This window comes from Zootoca vivipara, chromosome 15 (genome assembly GCF_965207765.1).
Source record: "Zootoca vivipara chromosome 15, rZooViv2.hap1.1, whole genome shotgun sequence".
In the NCBI taxonomy this organism is placed as follows: domain Eukaryota; kingdom Metazoa; phylum Chordata; class Lepidosauria; order Squamata; family Lacertidae; genus Zootoca; species Zootoca vivipara.
Genome location: NC_142598.1, coordinates 11,386,135 through 11,402,329, shown reverse-complemented (window position 1 = coordinate 11,402,329; position 16,195 = coordinate 11,386,135). Strand labels below are relative to the sequence as shown.

The 16,195-nt window shown below is 42.9% G+C and overlaps 1 protein-coding gene across 2 annotated transcripts in view; it reads right to left on the bottom strand.

The window, feature by feature from the left end:
• CARM1 (coactivator associated arginine methyltransferase 1) overlaps positions 1 to 15,608 on the bottom strand; it is a 41,462-nt gene extending 25,854 nt beyond the window's left edge. For both annotated transcript variants that reach the window (XM_035141258.3, XM_035141259.3), the window contains exons 1-2: positions 15,400 to 15,608; positions 338 to 463 (exon numbers count right to left, since the gene is read on the bottom strand). In XM_035141258.3, the coding sequence (XP_034997149.1) occupies positions 338 to 463; positions 15,400 to 15,553 (280 nt within the window). In that variant the 5' untranslated portion in view covers positions 15,554 to 15,608. The remainder of the gene's footprint in view (positions 1 to 337; positions 464 to 15,399) is intronic.
• Between the last annotated feature and the right edge of the window lie 587 nt (positions 15,609 to 16,195).

The window sequence follows — 16,195 nt, the reverse complement described above, 5'->3', positions numbered from 1 at the left end:
GACAGGCGACACACTTCCTGGGGGATGGAGATTAGGATGGCAGCGAAAGGAGAGGGGCAATCGTCTCATATGCTGTGTTGAACCCATGTGGGCTATTAACGCAGTATCTAACCCTCTGACTGCATACAGCTTCACAGCCTCAGCAACGAGCATGTCAGAGACTACGTATCACCCATTGCAAGTCAGAAGGCTACCCATATAAAATGTATCTGGTGCTATCTTGAAACCAGCAAGGTTATTTTCTTCTGAAGTTGTTTTTTAAGGAAGCAATCTGGAGTTTCACAGCCCCTTGAGCAGCAGATGTACGTAAATCAAACACAAATCTGGTGGTACATACCACTTGGCGTTGCGAACTGTATAAGGACACTATTACACCCCAGTGTAATAATGAAAGACTGCTTGCCCACTCGACTGCATTCCGTCTCCTTCGACACAGAACACTTGAACACGCAAACGTCATCTTCTGTGGAGAGAAAGGAAGGAAGGAAAGAAGAAAATAGAATCAGTGACTCTATCAAATGCTGAAAACATTGTCTCCTAAAAGATGGGACACAAGGGCAAATATCCAAATATCTCATTCGAGCAGCACAAGGATTTACACTTGTGTAACTGAACTCTCTCCCCACCCTCCACCACACACACCCTAAATCTGTTGTGGGGTTTCCTCTAGCCCTCTGGAGCAGATTTGTGACTTCAGCAGAACAGGGACTTCTGCAGAAGCAAGAACCTGAATTTCAGGAACTTCCTAATCTTCATTACAGCAAAGAAATGCCTCACTACCTGTAGCCATTCCCTACAGATATTCAGTAAGGTGAGTAGGCATCTGCTAGTTCACATCAACCATCTTTCTATTAGTTATTGCCCCACAGTCCCCTTTGGTGGGTCATTTTGAAGGAAGTTCATATGCAGTCAAGGTTTTTTTGGTTTGGATTATAGGGAAACTGAACCCTAACCAGTGACAGGCTTTTGCTTCATTTACCTTTCATGCACTCAGTGCCTAGCATGTGCAAAGTTTGCAATTGCTTTATTCCGTTTTCTTTGTTTTGCATATATGCTACACTGAGGGAATTCCTCCAACCTATTTTTTTTTAATCTCTTATTCTTGTCCATTCATGAGAAACTTTTCCCACATGGTAAATTATATTATCTCCCTGGCAGATGTATTGCTCAATTCTCAAGCTGTAGTTTGTCAGCAATCTTCTCTCATATTCAGCCCTCCTTAAGGTGCCAGTTAGGCAGCTAGTTAGATATTTGTGAAAGCTGTTTCAGCCATTGAATGGAAACTGAAAGTTTAAGGTATTTGTCACATTTAGTTTTCAAATGATAATGTATAAGGATGTTCGCAAAAGTATACGTTGTCTGTCCTAACTACCTATATTCATGATTTGCTTTTTCACATATGTTTAGCACAATGGTTTCAATGGCTACCGGTATATACCTTATAGAGCAACATCACAGTGGGATCCTCTAAAAGTAGGTAGTTCTTACTCTTGCACTCTTAAAGGTAAACTGTTGAGGCTGTAAAATGTGTTCTCAATATTAATTCAGGAAAAAGATATGCATCAGCTATGAGAAATTTTGGAGAACAGTGCCTAGCCCCTAATACTAATTAATCTTATATAAACAAGATAAAATAAATAACCCACTGTAGATTCCAAGTTAATCTATCTAAACTCTTCCTACCGTAAGCATCTTAACAATCCATTCAGGGTGCACTGTGGGTTGAACAAGTTAATCGCATGCTAGCAAAGGTTAACAAGCAGAGTAATTTATTCTGTCAAGAGTTTAAGTTGAACAGTTTTTGCAATACTCTATTCAGACACTAGTCCACTTAATCATGGCCTGAGGAAAAGCAGCCCTGAGCATCTTTTGAGCCAGGATGGCTTGTCAAAAGGAAAGGGGGGAAAGGAAGAGGGCTCACCTCTGTCTTGCAGCATCTATTCATCAGTGTTTGCATCTGCTGTGGATCATAATGTCTGAGTGTCTAAGAAATTATTTTGATGTCAGAGTGCCTTCTCCAGTAGGGCTCTCTCCAAACCCTTAAAACATATGGAGAACCTCTGTTCCTGGTAACTATCAGAAGGCTACATCCATGACCACCAAGCATGTTGCAGAACCACAACTGAATTCACAACAAAGCAGGAAGAGAAAACTCAACTGATTCAGCAAATGTTGGTGTTGGTTTTAGCTAAATGTCCTGTTATTTTTATGACAGCACTCTTGTGACAGAGCAAGCTGTCTTATATGCAGTATTCAAAGAAATCTGACTAAGATTTCATAAATATAGTTCAGGAATCAGTGAGAATAAATGCAATAGCTCAGCAGTGTCATATAACACAAGCCTGGAATGCAATTGAAAGCCAGTAGTAAAGGCCTACATGCCTTTTTACCCTACTGAATCATTGCCAATTTAGGTGTGCAACTGTGAAATTTCTATTTTGTTCACACATAAAACTTGAAAACTATCAGAATTTCCCAGAAACAAGGGCTGGTAGTTACTAGAAAGAACAACATTTTCCCATGACCTGGAAAGTTTACTTGACAGGGTCTAAATATATGTTAGGGGACGCAGGTGGCGCTGTGGTCTAAACCACTGAGCCTAGGGCTTGCCAATCAGAAGGTCGGCGGTTCAAATCCCCGTGACGGGGTGAGCTCCCGTTTGATCGGTCTCAGCTCCTGCCCACCTAGCAGTTTGAAAGCATGCCAGTGCCAGTGCAAGTAGATAAATAGGTACTGCTCCAGTGGGAAGGTAAACGGCGTTTCCATGCGCTGCTCTGGTTCGCCAGAAGCGGCTTAGTCATGCTGGCCACATGACTTGGAAGCTGTATGCCGGCTCCCTTGGCCAGTAAAGTGAGATGAGCGCCGCAACCCCAGAGTCGTCTGTGAATGGACCCAACGGTCACGGGTACCTTTACCTTTACCTAAATATACATTGAAACATATCATGATGCAATGCATCTTGCATTCCCTTCCTTTTGAAGACAGGTGCTGGGTTAAACTAGGGTTCATATTCCAAATGCTCAATAGTGTTCAGAACACTCCAGAATAAAAAGGGGCATGCTTGAGTCATCAAAAGACAGCACGCTGCTTTCTGTCTCGCATCTTTTCAGCATGCACTCCATCCCCCCACCCGACAGGATGGGTTCGTTCTTTTAAACTGGGCCTTGAGCAATGTACCAAATTCCATTCTAATATTTCAAGGCTCATCTAGAATTCAAAAGCTCAAAATACTATACCATAGAAGGCCCAGAATCCTACCCTGAGTGGTTTAGAAAAGAAGGCTCTCTCCTTTTAATATGAGGTTGAATAGAAGTGGTTACTCAAGTGGCAAGATCAAACACAGCTACACTTTCCTTAAAGAACAATTGCTGGGGTTTCTAAATAATATAACCCTGGGACTACATCAATCTCAGTCATTCCTATAGTAAAAAAAAGAGTGCTTCCTGGAAATGAACATTCATTTCCTCCACTGGAAAGGAGCACCAGGCTGTGGGCACCACACACATTCACAGTCACAACCTCAGATTGCCCCACAGGCAAGCATTCACTAGGTAAGCATTCAGAATACAAGCACAGAATGGCACAGAATACAAACACAGCATCCTTCTAGTAACTCCAGTGGGCACTCTTGTAATTTATTTTAGTTTATCCCGAGCATCAAACTGCCCTCTTCGCTCCTGTATAATAAATGAATGCAACAACCAGTGCAAATTGAAGTGTAAATACATTGTGCAATTTTTATACTAAGAGTTCTGAGAGAGACCTGACAATTTTGAGTTTTTCCCCCTTTTGTTTGTTTGCTTTTTATTCTAAAGCTCTGCTCATCCCCCTGGACAGATTATGGCATGTTGCGCTGCGACAAAAATCGAGAGGACAGGATGGAGATGAAGAGGGAACAAATCAAGAGTTCCACCAAGCAATCTCCCTGCAACACCAAGAGCTGGCAATTCAATGACAGGTCAGAGACAAGGCCATGAGCTCAGTTGGAGTCATTTTACTGCACAATGTAGTAAAATTAACACAATGAGGCTTGGTCTCCTGAAGACACAAGCAGCCAGGATAGGATATGAACAATGCCACAGACTGAAATTGACTGGAAAGGCAAGGGTTAGTCCAAGACAGGGAGGGGATAAAAATCCCAGAGCAGTTGTGTGCCTTGCAAAGAACACAATTCAGATCCTAGAAGAGAGCCCTGCCTTTTCAAGATTCTGCTTTTGAAAGCTATTCAATGTAAATGTCTCTCATGCACATTAATTAAGCTGTCAAGCTGGGCCTCCAAGTTCTTTGTGAGTGATAAAAGGGGCACAGCAGATGTGCTCTGGGCTTCCATACACTGAGCACAAAAGGGCTGAATGCTTGGTGAATTCAAAAAGGCCGCCAGAGCTTGTCACATCAGAGCTGGATTCATGAGATGAGACGCTTGCCTTGCTTCCACTCCAGAGTCCAGCTTTCTTCCAATAGCAGGCTTATTCCAAGGGTGCAGCTTGTGTCTCACCCACCTCCTAATATTTTATCTACGCTAAGCTCCACTGCTAGTACTGCAAAGTTGCTGTATTGGAACACATTCTTCCTTAGGTACTTTCTCAGTGTATTTCCAGCAAGTGCCAGGCTTAAATACAGAAGAGGAAAAATCAAAGACTGTTTATGTTACTATGTGATGATTGTTCACAAAACAGGAGAAGCATCTGGAATAAGGATAAGCAATCCAAATATGGCCAATTTAGATTTTACATTTCCCAACATTTAGGCTCATCTCCATGACTGCTGTGAAACGAAATAAAATGATTTCAACTTGTCTTACATTGGTAGTGGTATGCCTCAGACACCTTATATTGTGGTATGGCTCAGGCAACATTTTCCCAAGCAATCCAGAGAGTTGCAAGCAGAACAGTCCATGAAACCAAAGGCTGATCCTCACCCACTCTGTTACATCCCAATTATCCTTTCCCTAAATAAAGATTAGTAGCTAGGTGAGTCACAAACCACTACGCCAATCCCAGCAACCAGGAATGTGTGGATGTCACTGGAGAACCAACATGGTTGTACTTAGTTCAAACGCAATCTGTAATCATGTTCTGAATCTGATTTAAGTAGGGCATATATGGAGCAAGCAAGAAAGTAAGCATGTCTCTTAAGGTGGCTACTTGTCCTGGGAAGGGGGGGGGCTCCTTTTTGTACGACCCACAGTTTGAGAAACACCAAGGAATTTTAGTCCACAAAAAAGCAGATGGTAACAGCAGTTACGATATTAAAAGACGCCTGCTTCTTGGGAGAAAAGCGATGACAAACCTAGACAGCATCTTAAAAAGCAGAGACATCACCTTGCCAACAAAGGTCCGTACAGTGGTGCCTCGCTTATCGAATGCCCTGCTTAACGAAATTTCCGCTTAACGAAAGGATTTTTCGAGCGGAGGTTACCTCGCTAGACGAATGCGTTTTACGAAAAATTCGTCTAGCGAATCGCGGTTTCCCATAGGAATGCATTGAAATTCAATTAATGCGTTCCTATGGGCAAAAAAAAAATTCAAAAAAATATCAATGCGTTCCTATGGGATTCGCTAGACGAATTTTTCGCTGTAAGAAAAGACCCGTGGAACGAATTAATTTCGTCTAGCGAGGCACCACTGTATAGTTAAAGCTATGGTTTTCCCAGTAGTGATGTATGGAAGTGAGAGCTGGACCATGAAGAAGGCTGGTCACTGAAGAATTGATGCTTTTGAATTACGGTGCTGGAGAAGACTCTTGAGAGTCCCATGGACTGCAATAAGATCAAACCTACCAGTATCCATTCTTAAGGAAATCAGACCTGAGTGCTCACTGGAAGGAAGTTCCTGAAGCTGAGGCTCCAATACTTTGGCCACCTCATGAGAAGAGAAGACTCCCTGGAAAAGACCCTGATGTTGGAAAGATGGAGGGCACAAGAAGATGGTTGGACAGTGTTCTCAAAGCTACCAACATGAGTCTGACCAAACTGACCAAAAGTGGAAGACAGGAGTGCCTGGCATGCTCTGGTCCATGGGGTCACAAAGAGTCGGACATGACTAGACAACAACAACAACAACAACAACAACAACAACAACAACAACAACCAGTAGCCCTTTTAGGTGCCACAAGGCTCTTTGTGGATCTTGCTGTAAAGGTACAAAGCGTACTAGCTAAGGAGAAAGGGTATGTTAGTGCACACAACACTACCCTAGTGCTTTTTACATAATGTTTCATTTTTACTTAAAACACTTGCAGTGTGTTTATGCTAGATGTACAGAGAGGGCCAACCTAGCAGTTTGAAAGCACATCAAAATGCAAGTAGATAAATAGGAACCGCTACAGCGGGAAGGTAAACGGCGTTTCCATGTGCTGCTCTGGTTCGCCAGAAATGGCTTTGTCATGCTGGCCACATGACCTGGAAGCTATACGCCGGCTCCCTCGGCCAATAATGCGAGTTGAGTGCGCAACCCCAGAGTCAGTCACGACTGGACCTAATGGTCAGGGGTCCCTTTACCTTTACCTATTTCTCCACTGGATTTCGGTCACAACTTAACTTGGGTTTTGTAGTAATACAATTCTACTAAAATAATTAATTGCAATACCTAAAGACGTAAAAAAAATACTTGATCAAATGACCAGTTGTTTTTTTACGGCCAACCATATTGCTTTCACTCTTGCTTATAGACCCTGAGACCACTACAATGAGTTAAATGGGTAGAATTCAATTATAACAGGGATTCTAACTATGAATGTATCACAACAACAAAAATTCCCTTACTGATAGCAGTTATGCAGTGATTACTCCACCTGACAGCGTAGTGTAGTGGATCTATGTTGTATATGGATCAAAGAGATTCAGCTTCAATTTTCTACTACGCCAAGTCATTATCTTTCAAGAGGAATAGCGAAGCAAATGTATGGTGCACTGAATTCAAAGGAGATACCTTGGGAACTAGAAGGAAACAGAAAAGACTGATGCCTGTCTGAACATCTTCAGACATATGCGTTTAATGTGTTAGCCAAGTAAAGGAAGCAATATCCAGAGCCCAGGTAGTAGGTCACACAAGTTGGGACCAAAGTGAAATGAAATGACATGAAGTACCTTAACTATTACATCTGTATCTCATTCAATAACTGAATAGTGGATAAGGTACTTGATTTCTTCCCAGGTTTGGCTCCACCATTACAGGCGGAGCTGGATTCTGGCTATTGCTCCATTTACTTGGCTAACAAATATAAACACATAATAATTCAAGCTTGTGGGCTCAGAGCAGGCACCAATCTTTTCTGTTTCCCTCTAATATCCACGTATATCCTCCTTTTTAGCAGAAACAGCATCCTCACCAATACTTAGCATTTATATGATGCTTTGGAGGATTCAAAGGATTTCACATGTTTTACCTTGCAACCCATGACGGAAACAAGATTTGCACAAGGTCTCCCATCTTTACAGTCCAGTCTGGACACTACCACTCTACACTAGCTCTCTAGCTTTTCCAGTTCTGCATTTCCAACTTTGTATGCTACAGCGACACATACACAAGTTCTACAACCCAGCTACTTACGATGCAAATGTGTAAGAGGTATACAGTCCCGAAAATTCCCTTCTCCTCTGAAGAACTGGTTAAGTCCTTAGTTGTGCTAGGCAACAGAGGGCCTGTTATATACTGTTAAGTAATATAACGTTACTTAAAACAGTCCCAGTGAAAAACAACATAATTTAGCTAAAGTCTGCAGAAACATTTAAGTTGTCCAGGCGTCATAGCTCCTACAGAATTACCAACCTTACTGTACTTCTTAAATACTAAATAGTGCACGGGCGGGGAACACACATTAGTCTAATGACTACCCAGTCATTTAGAGCTAAACTCCAGACCAATAATGTTCACAAGGAACAATCAGGCAACGTTATGTCCCTGTCTAGTTGAAGTTCATTAGCTACATATGTGGCAAGTTCCATATTTGGAAGGTAGTACCTGCTGGATGTCTGCCAGGGTTTCTATTACACTTGCTTGCTGCTGTGCTGAATTTCTACCGGGGGACTCACTATCTTTACTTTTCTTGTAAATCTGCTACAATCTGTCTTCTCAGTATGAAATTTACATAGAGGATCTCTTAAGTGGATAGAAAAGTTCAAAATTTCAGAAAAATCAGGTGGAAAATGTATGTTTAAATCATGAAGGCAGAAATCCCCCTCCCTCTATATATCAGAAAGCTAAAAAAGAAAAAGAAAAAATCTGAGTTCCAGTTCATGTCTGAAGACAATCATATGTGAAGCTCTCATCATCTTACCTCCATATTGTGGTATTCAACTACCATATTGCTGAAAGAGAAATTCAGGGCTGTACCTTCGTTTTTTGAAACTCTCGTAGGTGAATGAAAAAATATCAATTTTATCTGATTTCTGTGAACTTTAAATAGCTTAGTATTCACTAATAGAAAACTCAGCTAACAGAATGTTAAAAATAGGGTCACACCTTAATTATACAAACGCTCCCTCAGCTATATATAATCAATGGATACTAAGGATCTGAGTGCTGCTGGATTTCCAAGTAGCACTTAGCTTAAATAGTGAAGCAGGATTATCATCTGCATACAGCCATAACGTATTTTGTTAGCAACTGGAAACTTTGCCTGATAACTGACAGGCATTAGAAGAAACTTTCCAGTGATCAGATCGAGCTACTAAACACCATTCCTTTCTTTTCTGAAACTACCAGGAACATGGTAAATGGACCTCTAGCCAGCTCTCACATTCCTAACTTTGCCCCATCCAACCAGAAAGGAAGTGTCAAATCAATCAGCTGTCACTTTCATTCAACCCCAAACAAACAAGGAAATATGGCTGACCGGACTGAGATTCCAAAGCAATTTTATCAGGTCCTGGGCTGGCTTTACCATATTTTAATCAAGGTATTGTAAGAAGTTGACCCAGTATTTTCACTCATAAGGGAAATGTTTTCAAGGTATGAGAGGTGCCCCACACTTCACTATGATCACGAGCCCTGTTACTTGCCTGAATAAGGGTCACTTACTTACAAGTAAGAGCCTCTGTTTACATATTTTGGGTGGCTATCAGGACAGTGACATCTCTTTCAGATTTTGCATGCAGTTGTCATGGCTGTGATGGGTCGTAGGTGCCCAATCCCTGTCAAGTCCTTTCTACTAGGTTATGCCAACGTGTTATGTTTGTGCTTAGGGCATCTGTAAGGGGATCAGTTTGTGTATAAAAATATACTTCTAGTCCCTGAACTACCGTCAGCAGAGTGGCCCTGAGAAGACATTGGGAATCCCTGTTTTACAGAATTAGTTTGGATAGAAGCCATAATTTGGTAGGAAATACTGTTTAAAGAAGATCCAATAGTTCACCTGGTATTTTTCCTTTTGGTAATTAGAAAAAAGTAAAGTAAAGTAAGTGGTAGAAGGAAAACAAGAAACTTGTTAGGGCTTAGAAAGAAACCTGGAAAGAAAGAGTTGTCAATTTCCCTTCAAATTATCTGCTGAGCATCCCTTGAAATCAAAGTCGCAAGAGAAAGCATAGGACGACAACATAGCGAAAACTGTTGCTTGACAAACAAGCTATAGCATCCCTTTCTCAAGACTTCGGGTTAGTAGTTTGCCCACATGCCAACCAATACACTATGGACCGAGGTCTTTCTTTGCTTTTAACATTAAGATTTAACCTGAGAAACTACAGGCCCAAGCATCAGGTCACTTACCCTAGAAGAGTGGCTCCCAATTAGTGGTCTGCAGACCCAACAGGTCCACATAATCCAAATGGGAACCACTGCTCTAGAAGAATGTTCTGAAAGCTGCTGCTTGACAAGTGAAGTTTTGCCTCCTGGTAACCTGGAACAGCAACAAGGCTTAAAGAATTCACTTTTGTGACATGGTTCGAAGGTTTATATTCCATGCTCTTTCCAGTTTTTATGTATTCTTGAGTTGTTTATATAATTCAGATTTTTGTCATCTTTTATTCTTTTACATATTTTAATGTGTGTGTTTTTTAAATATTTGACTGCAGCCATTCTGGAGATCTTCTTGTTGAGGAAAAGAAATAACTTGTATCTATTCATTAAGTTACCAAGAGTCCAGTTTGCAAGGTGTGTCTAAATGTCAGCTAGCAATTAACTTCTACAAGAGGTGAGATGGGGAAAGTATACAAGGTATAATTTCAAGAATGCTGGTAATGGGTCTGGAGGGATAATATCAAACTCTCTTCTTTTTTATGTGATACCAGAATTTGCTGGTGGACACCAAGCTCGTGTTTGTTTTGGTTAATGCAAAATGACTTGCTGTTTATTTTGCATTTGTTTGCATACTTCACAGAAAAAAATCAGTAGAGCTATATTAATAAAAAGAAAATACTGGTAATGGAGGTTGCACATTGCAGTGTTTCAGCATACTAAAACCAAGCACTAGAGTATAGCACATTATCTTATTTATTTGTGCTCTCTCTTGTTAGAAGAGAACATCAAATCTAAGAGTTATTTGAAGTAAAGTATTGTGAGCCTCATGTCCAATATCCAATACAATGTAGGCGCTAAAAATGCCTAGTTAAGAGGTCAAAAACAGGGATCAAGACAGTGGCACTTGCGAGAGAAAGCACCTCCTGTAGCAGAAATCACTTCTGTTTTAGGCTGAACCCCTTGAGCCAGCTGCTTCTAAAATGGCTGTCATACTGCTCAGTGCTGGTAGTAGAGATACCAACCAGTAGAGAAATTTAATTAATGATAACAACAACCTTCTCTGGAGTTTTAGATTCCCTTCAAACTGAATTTTGAAAAGCTGAAAGGGTTTCAGAAGATAGCTGGAAAGACCTGACTATGTGTAGCCTAAAGAGAGGATTAAGGAGGACCCATGTTGAGTTCTCAAATGTTTTAAACAAAAGCAACAAACAATTGCTCTGCAAATTCACATCTACCAATGAGTTTGTTACACTAGTGCATGAAAGCAGGTGTCAAAATATTTTCCTCATATTTAACCTAAACTAGCAACAATTCTGCAAAGCTGATGAACACCTAAGGGAAGTTATAGATTCTCAACCACTACACTGGATTTGTCAAAATTATACAATTCCTTCAAGATGGTGAGAGTAATCTACTGAAAAAGCAATTTTGTGTGTTTAGCTGATTAGTTTTATCAGTGGTGTTACGTTTTTAATGGGGGGGGACCCTATTCAATTTAGGGTAACTTCCCTATGGCAATTTGGGTAAGTTGCAAAAGAAAGTTTTATTGCAAAAGAGAGCAGCCTATTTATTGCAATTTATTTTACTTGCATTTAGTAAATAAATCTAAAAACTGAAACTGCCATGCTTGCCTAATATTGTATTTGCAATTGCATTCATTCATTGTTACTAATGAACTTATGAAGCAGTCATTTTTCTGCAGAAAAATAAAAGCACTAGAAAAATGCCTACCCATTGTTGGGTCTTGTAGGCCCCATTCCCCTGGACAACCTTGCAATGAGTCTTCCAGAGTCAAGCAAAAAAGAAACCAGGCCTTTTTGAAAGACAAAAACCTATTCACTTGGCAGCATTTGCACTCTTGAGTCCCACAACCTTCCCCTGAGACAGTTCTCGTACATTAGCTTGGTGTTTTTTGCTGTTCCCTGCAACACAAGAGAAGTATGTCTTCATGGGGGCTTTTGTTTCAATTTCAACCAGTTAACAGGTCAATTGTCATGGAGGCCATAAACTCCTAAGCCAGCACTAAAGAGTCATCATGTATGTTGAAGTTTACCAAAATTTCCACATCATTAATCAGGCCAACTAAGCCTGAACAAAGTGCCTGTTGGGCAACAGAGTGGTCAGTTCTACTGCAGTTGTATCCCCTGACCCTGCTACTGCAGGCCCCCAACACAAGAGCTCACTTGGTATGCAAGCTAGAAAGGATTAGAGATCATGTATATGAAATATTCTGAACCTGTCAAGTCGAGCACTGAGTTGTAGTCACCCTACTGAGGAGTCATGATGCATGAGGGACCCAGGTGGTGCTGTGGGTTAAACCACAGAGTCTAGGGCTTGCTGATCAGAAGGTCGGCGGTTCGAATCCCTGCAATGGGGTGAGCTCCTGTTGCTCGGTCCCAGCTCCTGCCCACCTAGCACTTCGAAAGCACATCAAAAAAGTGCAAGTAGATAAATAGGGACCGCTCTGGCGGGAAGGTAAACTGCGTTTCCGTGCGCTGCTCTGGTTCGCCAGAAGCAGCTTTGTCATGCTGGTCACATGACCCGGAAGCTGTCTGCGGACAAACGCTGGCTCCCTCGGCCTATAGAGCGAGATGAGCGCCGCAACCCCAGAGTCGGACACGACTGGACCTGATGGTCAGGGGCCCCTTTACCTTTTTATATGAAATATTCTGAACCTGTCAAGTCCAGCACTGAGTTGTAGTCACCCTACTGAGGAGTCATGATGCACTGTGTTGCAACACACGGGATTGCGGTGCTTTCATTCTAATAAAGTCAGTGGCTTCTTTCCACAGCTTCAAGTCTTTCAAGTCTCCCTGCAGTTGTCTCCAGAAGAGGCATCATCATCAAGCAAGAATGACAGCTAACAGCACACACCGTCCACTCTGTGAGGCACTTATTGGCTAAACCTAGTAAGTGGCTATGTTCTCTGCAGGTCTAAATGCAGAACACTTTACTAGCGTGCCCAATAATTTCAAGGCTGATTCTGTTGTCACATATGCACACCTATTGGCTGCAGCCTGCTCCTTCCTTCATTGATGCAAGCACATTAAAAGCCTTTAGAATGACATCTTTGGATAACTTCCATGGTAACAATTTGGTCCCCTCTTGAACCACATACTCCAGTTTCATTGCACTTTCCCATTTTCTTCCTAATGCTAGGAATCCTTTCCACCAATCATTCAGAGAATGATACACTTGATGACTTACAAGGATTGGAGTAAATTTCTGGAATATCTCAAAAGGCACTGTAAAATGGTAAAAACACTGACAGGAATGATGTAACACCTACTACTGTAAAAATAATGTATGCATAGAAGAAATGATTGTATATAAAGATATTGTATGGAAGGGGAAAAAAGCCCATTAATCAGATTTTAATGAACAAAACCAAAACGAATGCACAGGGGAAGTCAAGTTCGGCAGAACGGACTTATTGGACTGCCTATCTTGTATTTGTAACCTGGGGATTTGTGAATATGGTTTATGTGTTCTATTTGTTTATGTTTAAGTTGATGTAAGAGAAAATAATAAAAATTACTGATAAAAAAAGAGAGAATGATACACTTGATAGAAGTGTTTCTGTCCCAGAAGCTAAAAGCCACTTGCACTACTCTGCTATGTATGACTGACTTGGGCTGCAATCTTAACCCCACTTGCCTAGAAGCCCCATTGAATTGAATAGTACTTACTTCTGAGTAGACCTGGTTCAGCATTGCATTGTTACTTGGGAACCTGGGACTTCAATCCTGCACACATTAGCAGGTCCCTTTGAAGGACCTCGCTAACTAAACATACACAAAGCACAGCATCAGGATGTCACAACTGCAGTGGAATCTGCCAGTGGTGTTGCAGAGTAGCTTAAACTGGGAGCTGCGAACTAAGGAAGATCCAATTCAGATCTTATGCAGACATAACCTCATTAGGCAACCTTTGACAACCCCAGCCTCAACCTGCAATTTTAAAACTGGTCTATTTTACTGAACTGGATTACTGAGATAATGAACAGAAACTTTAAAGTACTGTACTATACAGTCACTAAGTATTGTTATTACAATGGTGCGAATCCTTCCAAGTAGCCATTCCAGCAGTATATGAAAACACTCTTAAAATGCCATTTGTACCTAGGACAAATGAAGCCCATTACATATGCTTCTATAGTTTGATGACTGACTTGACAGTACGGTACTTTCTTCTGATATTCAAAACAACCTCTTAACCCAGTTAAAAATAAAAACTGTCAGATTTTGGACCTGTTTGGCTTCCAGGCCAGAAACAAACTTAAGGATCTTCTCCACAGGAGCTGAATTTTAAAAGGCCCTGTTCCAGTTTTAATCTCATGTATTGACCAAAAAAAAAGCGCTTTTAAAATCTTTACTTACCTGGCCTTTCAACCCATTTACTTTTTTGTCTTCTAGAATCACAATACAGTAAATATTTCACATGCAGCTTTAACCACTATGTGCCCCCAACTCTTTTGAAATCAATTATTGATATGATAATTTGAGGGATGGCTTGGGGAAGGGGGGAATCAACTTCTACTAGTTTAGTTAAGGTACTTCAGATGGCTAGACAGACATCTGCAACTCTTTTTAAAGAACCAACTAACCTCCCTGCAAGTTTTACATAAGACTATGAAAGCCTTTCAAGGCAACACTTCATCCAGCAGGTGAAGTACTGTATTCCAAGAAACCTGTCAGTTTGTGTTTAAGAGCAAGAAGCACAGACAGCCACTCAGCACGGAACAGGCAGGAATCTGGATAGGCATGGGATAGCCTCCCACCCCACCTGCTTGCAAAGGAGGAGTAAAGATTACCACTCCCAGTCTCTATTCCTGGAAAGCGAGACCAGGGTCCGGACTCGGCCACAAAATTCAATGGGTGACCTTGGGCCAGCCACTGCCTCTCAACCCAACAATCCACCTTGCAGGGTCATTGCGCGCGTAAAATGTGGAGGAGCAGAATTTCTGTACTCTGTCTTGAGCTCTCTGAAGGAAAGGCGGGATACAAATGCAATTGATGGTGAGAATAATGAGCGGTCACCCTGGCCCATTCCTTCAAAGGACGATGCCTGCCTGCCCCATCTTAAGAACGTAAGGATAACCCCTGATGTATCGGGACAATTCAAACCTGTCTGCCTGGCCCAGCACAAGCGCTTTTTTCCCCTAAAAAAATGTTTAGGGGTACTCTCATTTTGACTAAAGAAAATCACCATTTTGTAGTTCAAATCGTGATAAATTAATATAATAATGGACAAAAGTACAAAGATTCACAAAATGTTTAGGGGTAAAAAGCACTGCCCTGCACCTCAGCAGATGCCCATCGTGGCACAAAACATGCAAACTATCCCTGGGATGCAGGGCCGGCTCACCCACGAGGCAAGGCGACTGCCTCGGGCGGCAGGATCCCAATGTCGGCCTTTCATCCAAACCCCGTTCCTGAGGCACTTCTTCGCTGACCCTCTTCCTCCTTGCTACGGGGAGAGCTGGAGGAAGAGTGAGGCGGCGCCATTCCGGGGGGACCGAAGTGCCGGCCCCCGTCACTGGAAGCGTGGCGGAGGTGCGGCACTCTCCACATGCTCAGAGGCACCGGCGCGGGCCCTTTCTCGCCCCAGCCATCCATCCATCCCTCCATTCATTCACCCGTCCCTCAGCCCGAGCAGGCCCCTTCCCCCCGCCCGCCCGCCCGGCCACCTGCCCCGTCTCTCGCCCCCGCGGGCCTCCACTCACGGCTATAGAGGGCGAGGCAGGCAGCGTCGGGCCCGGTGCGGGCCTCGAGGCGGAGCGCCTGCTGCTCCTGGTGCCGCTGGATCTCGCCGTTGGCGTCGCCGATGGTCAGGAGCCGCACGCCGGGGAAGACCGACACCGACGCCGCCGACGCCATCTTGGCATCCCAGGCCCGACTAGCGGCCGCCGCTGCTGCTGCTGCTGCGAGAGGCGCCGAGGAGCAGGAGGAGGAGCAGGAGGAGAGGCCGGAAGCCGCGCCTCCTGAGCGCTGCCGGTCAGGGAGTGAGACAGCGCCCCCGTGCGGGCGGCGGTGGAAGGAGCTCGCCGCGAAGGAGCCAATGGGCGGGCGGGGGAGCGGGGAGGGACAAGGGAGGAGGAGGGCGACCCCTGCCGGCCGCTAGCGGAGACAGCGCCCGCGGGGGGAAAAGCGGGAGAAGAAAGGGAAAGAGGCGAGGTTAAATGGCCGAAGCGATCGTGCGCGGCATTTCCGGATCCCAAGCGCGGCGGCAAAATCCTGCATTGTAAGGGGCAAGGATGCAGTTGACATGCATTGCAATTCATGGGCAAACTAGTAATTATTATTATTATTATTATTATTATTATTATTATATCCTGCATGTGCGGAACAAAAGCAGAGTGGGTATGCATTGAAATGGCAAACTCTGTAGTTGTTACAAAATAAAGAAAATCCTTCAGTAGCACCTTAAAGACCAACTAAGTTTTTATTTTGGTTTGAGCTTTCGTGTGCATGCACACTTCTTCAGATCAGATGTAGTTGTTGTTATTGATTTCTTTATTC